The sequence below is a fragment of the Apodemus sylvaticus genome, chromosome 13 (assembly GCF_947179515.1).
Source record: "Apodemus sylvaticus chromosome 13, mApoSyl1.1, whole genome shotgun sequence".
In the NCBI taxonomy this organism is placed as follows: Eukaryota; Metazoa; Chordata; class Mammalia; order Rodentia; family Muridae; genus Apodemus; species Apodemus sylvaticus.
Genome location: NC_067484.1, coordinates 41,330,428 through 41,340,558, shown reverse-complemented (window position 1 = coordinate 41,340,558; position 10,131 = coordinate 41,330,428). Strand labels below are relative to the sequence as shown.

At 44.5% G+C, this 10,131-nt stretch overlaps 1 protein-coding gene across 2 annotated transcripts in view; it reads left to right on the top strand.

The window, feature by feature from the left end:
• The window catches only part of Gramd2b (GRAM domain containing 2B), a 72,013-nt gene that overhangs the window by 41,898 nt on the left and 19,984 nt on the right, over positions 1–10,131 (top strand). For both annotated transcript variants that reach the window (XM_052155437.1, XM_052155436.1), the window contains 4 exons: positions 1,470–1,581; positions 3,905–3,971; positions 5,863–5,966; positions 9,435–9,530. In XM_052155437.1, coding sequence (XP_052011397.1) covers positions 1,470–1,581; positions 3,905–3,971; positions 5,863–5,966; positions 9,435–9,530 — 379 coding nt within the window. The remainder of the gene's footprint in view (positions 1–1,469; positions 1,582–3,904; positions 3,972–5,862; positions 5,967–9,434; positions 9,531–10,131) is intronic.

Sequence of the window (10,131 nt, the reverse complement as noted above, 5' to 3'; positions counted from 1 at the left end):
TCTGCCTGGCAGTGGTAGCGCACGCTTTTATTCCCAGCACTTGGGAGGCAGAGGCAGGCAGATTTCTGAGTTCGCGGCCAGCCTGGTCTACAGAGTGAGTTCCAGGACAGCCAGGGCTTCACAGAGAAAACCAAAAGAAGAAAAAGAAAATCCACGTTGTTCTGGTACTTTCATCTTCTGCTGTTGTTGTCTTTAAGCTAACTTCTGTAACAGCTAAATCATACACTCTGTCTCTGTCTTTCTGTGTCTACCAGTCTCTCTCTCTCCCTCTCTCTGTGTGCTGTGTGTGTGTGTGTGTGTGTGTGTGTGTGTGTGTGGTATGCCTTGTGTATGCATAGGGGCTGAGGGAGGGTTTCGCCCATGTGTACACATGGAGAGGGCAGAGGAGGACTTCGGGTATCCTGGTCTCTCTCTGTCTTACTCCCTTGAAACAGGACACAGAGCCTGTTGTTTTCAGCTGGTTGGCAGCAGTAAACCCAAGCAATACCCAGCCCAGTACTGAGGTTATTCACACACAGACATGGCTCCCAGGGATCCAAGATCCGGTTCTCACACTAGAGTCGCACCTACTCTTGACCCACTAAACCATCTTCCCATACCCCCCACTCTTGTTATTTTGAAGGATTGTAGCCCAGGGTGGCCTCAAATATATCCATTCCTATCAACCAAATTACAAAAAACATGTAAACAAACAAACAAACAAACATGGGCAGATCTTTTGAAGACGTGTGGGCAAATGGAGCCAGGTAGAACAATGCTCCTTTGATAGTCTGTAAAGGTACAACAACACAGGGGCTTCTGTGTGGAGCACCGTCCTCTGTGGGTGGAGCTCTTCCTTACACAGTAGTGCTTTCTGGGTCTTCTTGATGTCTTGTTCACATTCCCTATAGGCACCGAGAGCAGGACCAGAAGCCAATGTAAAATGAAGTTTATCCAAGGCCTCATGCCTTATGGCCTCCATGTGCCAGGATTACAGACATTCGCTACCACGCCCAGCATGAGCTGCCTTTAACAAAAAGAAAGGAAAAAAAGGTTCAATGCATGTGCCCACAAGCTCCCTAAAGATAAAGACTGTCTTGTGTGCCTAAGGCCTTTAGCACAATGCCTCTCTTAGTTAATTCTTATTAAATATTAATGGATTGCGAAACAAAAATATTCTTTGACTGAGCGACAGCTGTAATTTTATTTGGCAATGTAACTCAAGGACTCCTCTTTCTATTGATTAAAACATTTTTGAACTGATGTAATTATCCTCGAATCCTGAATGCCCTTTCTGCAGTTCATCACGACGGCCTGCTGGGATCATCCCGATCACGCGATTCCTAAATGCCCTCAGAGTATAGTGAGCTCGGACCATATCTGGAAGAGACGAATAAGCGTCAAGCCTTCTCATGACACGCACAGCATGATTTATCATGCGCAGCATGAACTATTCCTTGTATAATGTCCATGGGTTTTTATTTCCCCAGGTCAAAATCCAGTTTTGATGGTTCCAATTTGTCAAGTGATAAGAATGACTGTAAAACTGAAAGCAAGACTGACTCTAAGACTGAAAGAAAAAAGTCTTCGTCTTCCAGCCAGGTAATGAGGGACGGCGGTGTGTATTGACTCTGAGGGTAGTGTAGCCATTGGAGCTGATGGAGAAAAGGAATCCAGAAATGTAGCTTTCTACTAACCAGGGTCAAAGTAGACCAGAGATTTAGAATATGTGGAAGGACAGATGGATGCTGTCCCTCCAGCCTATTAGATTCCACCATTGGCCTGTCAGCACACATGGAGAGACAGAGTGCCTGGCTGTGGAACTGGGGCTGACAGTCACGTGCTTGTCTGACATCTCACAGAACACGGGGAACGAGGCATCCACGCACTATAATACAGTCTCATCAGGTACCCAGCACCCAGAGAAGCAAGACCTGTGAACACGCAGGTCACATCTTGTCGGGAGTCACATCAGCTCTGTGCTAAATACACCCAGAGAGGCAACAAATCCAGATTGTACAGCACGATTTACTGGGTCAGCTTTCGGGAGTTTATTTGAGGGTTCGTCCCTTTGAGTTGAACCCAAGTCCTCCCTTGTGCCAAGGACATACTCTACAACTGAAGTTTGTTGTTGTTGTTGTATACATCTCCCCTAAATACGTGCCTTCTAAGAACTAAACAAAACGGTTGGCATAGGCATGAAATTTAAGTATTTTTAGACTCCACAGCTGTCCTAACAAGATGTGTGTTTTATAAAGGTTGTTTTTTGGGCTCCCCCTTAGGGGCCAGTCAATAGTCAGATATTATATTTAACTGTTCTCTCCCTCTCCCTTTCCCTCTCCCTCTCTCCATGACTGCCCAATATAGCCCAAGCTGGCTTTGAACATGGGGTCCTCCCACCTCAGGTTTCCTAATAGCCAGCATTACAGGCAGAGCCAAAGACTTCAAGTTCAGGATTGTCTAAGGGCAAAGCTTCTAAGATCTATAGATAGATGAGCAGCTATCCTGGAATGTTTGAAATGAAGTGTGTAGTCAGTGCTCTCTGTAACCATTCAAACAAAAAACCCTGTGAGGCCCACCACCCCACCGATATATAGTGGCATATAGTTTTCATCACCTGATGCAGACTTGAAGACATCCAAGTCTCCTAGGATGGAGGACCAGAATGGGAATCATCATAGGAAGAAATTCCAGAACTCTGATGCCACGTGCACGCATGGGAGGCAGCATTCATTAATTCGCTGCACAAGACGTTTGTCTGTTAAACAGCTGACTCATCAGAGCCATCTGCCATCCTGATGACCTAATCGATAGAATTTCTTCCTGCCAATAGAAGGGCTGGTTTTGCTGTCAAGATCTCTGCTGGTTCAGATAGCACACCATCAAAGGCCAGCTTTCCAGACTTCTTATAACAGTGATTCTCAACCTGTGGGTCTCCATCCCTTTGGGGATTGAAAAACCATTTCCCTCCAAATATCCTCCATATCAGATATTTACATTGAGATTCTTAACAGTTGCAAAATTATAGTTATGGAATAGCAACAAAAAACAATTTTATGATGGGATCATCGCAACATGACATGTTGAAGGGTCTCAGCATTAAGAACATTTGAGAACCACTGTCTTCTGAGAAGCATTCTAGAGGCAGATCCCTTTGTCACTAAAGGACTGAGATCTGTCTCTCAGTCACTGTGTGGCCATGTTCCTCAGCATCCCTGATACACAGTGTCCCAACCCTGGAATGGGGCACTACCTACTTGGGGTTGGGGTGGAGATGATGCGTGCGGTAAGCATTGTCCTATTATCTCCATAGCTGTGGAGACAGGTGCGATTTGCAGTGAAGCCAATGGCAGTCCTTCAGGCTCTTGGGCCGTGTGCTGCCCTGGAGTGTGATGCCCTGGAGTGTGATGCCCTGCTCTTCTGCCTCTGACCTCATGTGTTTTCATGAGCACATAGTAACAATGGCCACACGTTATCCTGAGTGGTGGGCCTGCCAATGTTTCACCTCACTGTTAGCCTGGAGGTATCCTTCAAAGGCACAGAAAAAAGAAACCGAGGCCCGGGGAAACCAAATGATGAGAACATGACCACATACCAAGGCAAAGTAGAACCAAAGACTTCAGGTTCAAGGTTATCCGAGTGCAAACCTTCGAAGTCCTGAACTTTCCCACAGTGCTCAGGCGTGGGTCATTGGCACATTCCCAGGTCAGAGTCCTTCGGATGCCATCTCCTTCCTTATTAAGGGTACCTTTGCCCTGTCAGATGCTCAGCTGGCCTCCCAGCAAGGTGTTACATTATGTTGGAACATGCACCTAGGTGACCCGTGTCCCCTGTGTCTCACTGAAGGACCAAATTGGAAAATTAGTCGGTTTAAACTAGGGTTGGAAAATTAGTGATGGTGCTGATACCTGTGTTCCTCCTGCAGTACAAGGCGAACATGCACTTTCACAAGCTATTCCTGGATGTCCCAACTGAAGAGCCGCTGAGACAAAGTAAGTCCTATTGAATTTCAACCGTTTAATTGGTTGTTTTTTTAATTTTTAAGGTACATATTTAAAAGGCTGGCTAAGGGAGCTGGAGGTATAACTAACTCAACAGCACCTGGGTTTAATTCCTAGCACTCGCATGGCATCTCGCAACTGTCTATAACTCCAGTCCCAAAGAGCCAATGCCCTTTTCTGGCCTCCAAGGGCACTAAGCGTGAACGTGGCACATAGACATACATGTAGGCCAAACATGCATACACTTAAAAATAATATTTTAAAAAGCCCTTTGGTTTTCTTTTTGAAGTGTCTAAGAAATATGGGAGAAGGAAAGGACATTTCAAGGATTTGGTCACCAAGAAAAACGTTTCTGAAAGGTCTGGGTCTTGTCGTGACAGTAATGTCGGCTGCACTCACATTTCCCTAAGACCTTAGAGCATAAGACAGAAGGCATGGCCAGCTCTCATGGTACAGAGTCACCCAGGAAGGTTCCACAAAGGTCGCCTTGCCATTTCCACTCATGCTGTAATGTTTGTGAAAGAATCATCCTGAGATTTGGGACAATCAGCCTAGGGGAGGAGAGGCTGTGAGAAAGCCCAGTTCCTATGGTACAGAAGCCATCACGCCTGTGCTATGCAAAGCATCGTGGGCACACCCAAGCGGCTTCCCAGAATGCCAGCTCAGCCTGTGGCTCATCACAAGACCCACAACTCTAGCCTCTCTCTCTCTCTCTCTCTCTCTCTCTCTCTCTCTCTCTCTCTCTCTCTCTCTTCTCTTGGGTGTACACTTGCTAAGAGGTTGGTTCCTGCCGTGATCCCCTGGCAAGAGGGTGTGGTCACAGGTCATGTGACTCCCCCTCCCCACCCCTCCGGTAAGACCACGTATCTTATCAGTGAGTCATTAGGATCTCGGGAAGAGCGTTAATATTCACAGAGACACGCGGTTGCTGATCAGAGAGGTTTCTAAAACATCATGCTTGGTTTCTAAGGGGCAGTGGTAGGCTTTGCCTCCCACTTTTACTCTTATTCTAAGTCTCTGAGGATCTCATTCTAGTCACCCCCCACTTTATTCTACTAAAGATGACTCTGGACCTGGGTCTGGTGGTGTGTGCCTGTAATCCCAACACTCGAGAGACTAGAGCAGGAAGATTTCAAGTCTGAGGCCAACCAGCTTTAAATCTTGAATTCCAGGCTAGCCTGGGCTGCACAGCAATACCTTATCTTAAAAAAAAAAAATAAAGTAAATAAAAAAGTAAATAAAAAGAATTAACTGATCAAGAGGTGATGGAGCAGCCAAATGTAGTATGTTCACAAGTTAAAAAAGAAAAAATGAAGTACATTTTTTACCTACAGAGTACAGGAGTTATTTCCAAAGCAATACCCCCCTCAAAGGAAGGGAAAGGAAGCTTAGGGCTTTTATTCTGGAAAATAACACTTAAACCGGAAATCATTTTAGAGGTGGGTATGTGTCTGAGCATGCTCATTTTAAGGTCATAGTTCAAGAAGAAAAGATGGCAGGCACACTTCTGGGCATGTTCTCACACAAATTCACCGAGCACATGTTTGAAAGTTAAAGTAGCAGACCTGAAGGTTTGGGGGACATTCACAGTCCGTATCCCAAAGATAGTGGATGAGACTTTCTTTAGAAAAGTTTTAGAAAGTTTTAGGGAAAAAAAAACAAAATAATAACAAAACAAACCAGGCCATTTTGAAGTCGCATTAAATGCAGGTGTTGGCCCTGAAGAGGCTTGCAGCACTCAGTCACTAACAATGGAACTTTGGAGTATGAGGGTTTATTTAGTGACCAAGATAAAGGCAAATGTTTATTTGAAATGTAAATCATGGACATGACAGTGGTCTGCTGAGACTCTAAATCAGACCACTCCCTCTGTGTCTCCTAGGCTTTACCTGTGCTCTGCAGAAAGAAATTCTGTACCAAGGAAAGCTCTTTGTGTCGGAAAACTGGATTTGTTTTCATTCCAAGGTCTTTGGAAAAGACACTAAGGTTGGTGTGTTTAGAACAAAGGGTTAACCGTATTCTTTACGTATCGTAAATAGAAATCGCTTTAAAATTAACTATATTTATAAATGTTTCCGTCATGAGTCTGACTTTATATCGAGTTTCCTTAGTTATGCTTCCAAATTTAACTTCTCTAAGTGCCTCCAGATGATGGGGCTTCCCCCTCCTTCCCTCCCAGACAGCACTTGCTCCATCCTCTTCCCCTTCCCCTCCCACACCCCCCAGCACTTGCTCTCTCCTTTCCTTGTGCATATCACCTTGTGCTTCTCCTACCCTTCCGCCTGAATGCCTTTTACCCACACGCCATCAGAGGCACCAAAGTTGTTCCTTGTGTGTTTCTGGGAAATATGCCCTAGTCAGTTTCAAAGACATTCATTAACAACCAAAACACATAACTGGGCATGGCAGCTCAGCCCTATAATCCTAACAAGAGGGCTGCTATGAGTTTGACAGCAGGCTAGGCTATCAGTGAGTTCCAGACGAACCTAACCTATTATATATGACTCTGCTTCAAACAACCCACACACACACACCCAAAAAAAACCCCACCATTTTTAAAAATTATCCATATTTTGCTGTATCCATAGCAATTACTAGGACAACATGTTTGTGAGTGTCTTAGTCTCTCACCAGCACAAGGGAGCTGGAACGCAAGTGCGCAAGGCTTTGTCTGCGGAAGTCAGACCCTCACGACCTTAAATATGCCCTGGTGAGGCTTGATTTAGGTCTCTATTAAACACAGGCTTGAGCCGAGCTGTGGGACACCCAGAGCTTGAGAACAAACAGTGACAGAGGGCGTGGCGGCTTCCCCAGGCTCTGCTTTCTGAAACCCTCACGCGAAGCAGGACAAGGCAGTGAGCTCTGGTTTCATAGCACAGTTCATTCGGGCAGCCAGGGATCTAAGAAGAACCTTCCTGCTTTCCATGGCCTCTGTGAGCTTTCTGTGACTGTGCCTGCGTATGAATGAGCAGTTTTCATTCCTGTGAAGTAGCCAGTTAAGAACTCTTTGAAGTCATTACTCTATGACTAAACATTCACCCTAAAGCCACTGGCAATCCTCTAAGAGCCATTCAGCAAACATAATGAATATTCTCTAATGTTAACTCTGGCGAGGGGGCAGGCAGCTCCTCCATGTTGCTTTTTATATATGCTTATTGTATGCTATTCTTAGGCATTCTCTGAATTAATACGGTGCGCAGTAGTATTCCAACATAATGCTAGATTGCTAAAGTGTAAGAAGGTCCGGAGGGGATCAGGTCCTGCTTCTCGGTGGGACAAACACAGTTCTAAATTCAGAATGAGTCTGTATTTCTAACCAGAGTCCAAAGGCTAAAGACATTCTGAACAAAGGATGTTTCTCTTTTATTAACGTGTAAGTTCACAAAGGCAGCAAGTGAGCTTCAAGCTGATATGATTTACTGGTGGTTTGAGAATTCTGCTTCTACTTCAATGACAAAAAAAAAAAGGTAAAATGAGTTTTTTAAGGCGTGGACACACTTGGGTTTCCTTTGTATGAGCTATAACTAGCCTACAAATTAGTAGGAGAAAAAGAATAAGAACTACTAAGAGTGGTTTGTCTTCTTCCTACCCCAAAGATGGTGTCAAAAGAGTTTTGAGCTTCAGAAATCTTACAGAATTCCTTCATGAGTCTACAGACCTCAGTCCAACATGATGTACTGTAAACTAATGGCTTCCAGTTTGCTCTCCAGGGACCTTTCTGAACCCCTCCCCTGAAAAGAGGTTACTGACCTCACCTTACGCGTCTGAGGGACTTCAGCTGGGGGTATTTTCAGTTGCTGGTAAAACTAACTCACAACTTATATAGTCTCACCAAAACTCACTTTATCTTTATTTTGCGGGTTATTTTGTTATAATTTTGTAGTCACGGAATGGATGGTTGAAATTCCTTGTGGGTCTTTAGTGTGTCAGAAAAGGCTAAATGCACAGCCCCTTGTATTTCACGGTGTGTCTGTCACTGCTCAGAAACCGAATTGGACTCATTCGGATCTCATTCTCTTAGTAGATCCCAAGTTCTTTTTTCCAAAGTTATCCCAAGCTCAAAATTATCTCCTGCCCTTGAAAATGTCTCTAAAACAATAGCTTTGAGAAAAGTATCTAAGTGAGAGGAGTCCTTCATTATTCAGTCTTCCTTCCTAGAACTCGCCTCAGCAGAGGCTACCTCAGCTCACAGACCCAAATGTGAATACAGATTCAAAATTAAATGCTTGTTTTCATTCCTTTAAACTTACAGAAGCAGTGTAAGCCTTCCCCCATTTTCCCCACCAACCTCTTTTAGAATGCATGAATCTTAAAGAAAATACATGTTAACCTATGTGTGTGTGCCCATGCACTGGGTCATTTTTTTTTAAACCATATGTGTGAGACAGTTGGGAGGTTCACAGCGATAGGATCATTTCCACTTGAAGCCAAACAGTGATGGTCACTTTTCTGTGTCATCCGATATATTCTTATAGCACATCATATGACAGGAGATGAACAGGTAGGGTCAGAGCAGTTCCCATTCCAATGTTTCTAATGTCCTGATGCACAGGATCTTGAATGAGCCAAGTATCTTTTCAAACAGATTTCATGAACTGATGTCTAAGCCTTAAAGGACCCTCATAATTAAATGACAGCCTCACCTGATAAAGAAGAATTAATGATACCATCTTTGCTAATTTTTTAAAGGATGTATTTATTTTATGTATGTGAGTACACTGTCGCTGTCTTCAGACACACCAGAAGAGGGCATCAGATCCCATGACAGCATGACAGATAGTTGTGAGCCACCATGTGGTTGCTGGGAATTGAACTCAGAACCACTGGAAGAGCAGTCAGTGCTCTTAAATGCTGAACCTGTTGCTATTTTTTGAGTCAGGAAAAAAAAATTTTAAATGTTGTGCACTCTGGTATCATGAGACAAGTGAGGAATTTGGTAAACTGAATGTTCTCCAAACCTTATCTTATGTAATCCAAGCATCTGAGTGTTGATGAAGGCTGTTTGTACTTACAAATCAGGGGGCAGAAGCTTTGTGTCGATAGCCTGTCAGGCTAAGAAGGCTGTGTGAATAGTAACAGGACTGGGTTCAGGATCAAGACGTTCTGTCCAGCATGTTTTCCCCATACACATGTGCTCAACCCAGGAACTGAGTCTGGAGCGGACGCTGTAAGCACCAGGTTTCCATGGAGCCCTCAGCCCGGTTGCGTGAACATCAGGTGAATGGCAGCATAAGCACTGCCTTCTGTTACCACGTCTAGAGCTTCCCAGCTGTGTCCTGTAGCCGTGGAAACCCCAGTCTGAACAGTTCAGTGAGACACTCCCCTCACTCCCAGGTTCCCTGTTCTATGTGCATCCTGGAGAACTTACCTGCTGGTGGCGCCCTTAGCCAGGTGTAGCTTTGCTGTGCTGTGTGTAAGGTCTGAGCTGCTGTTGACTTAATGGCTCTGTTTCAGATCTCTATCCCAGCTTTCTCGGTAACCTTGATCAAGAAAACCAAAACTGCCCTTCTGGTGCCAAACGCCCTGATCATAGCGACGGTCACAGACAGGGTGAGTACGGCAGCACAAGACCACCTGTGCTCTCTCTGTTGGTCTTTTCCTGTCCCTTTTGCTGCTTTTGTCCTTTTGAGGTTTGGTTGTTATCTTCGTTGCTATGATTTAATGCATTTCAAGAGCAAAATTTAAAGGGACAGCACAGAGGGCAAACGACATTAAGCATGCATTGTGTGAAGGACAACTCTGAGAAGTATGCTGAATGCATGAAACCTACTGTGTTCCCTCACCATCCAGTTGACAACAGTAAGAACTTTATTCATTAAAAAGAGATCCTAGGGCCTGGCAAGATAGCACAGTGAGTAACGGTGCTAACTGTGCAAGCCTATAGCAACTAGCATCCAGTTGCCAGATCCCACAGTGGGAAGAGAGAACTAACCACCAAATGTTATGCTTTGACCTGTACGTGTGTATACTATAGCAATCATATGTCCACATATGACCATCATATGCATGCACACATGAATGCACTAATAATAAATAATAATAATAATAATAATAAGATAAAACCAAGTTTAAGTCCAGGTGTGCTGGCCCACGCTTTTAATCCTAGCACTTGGGAGGCAAAGGCAGACAGATCCCTGTGAGTTCAAGGCTA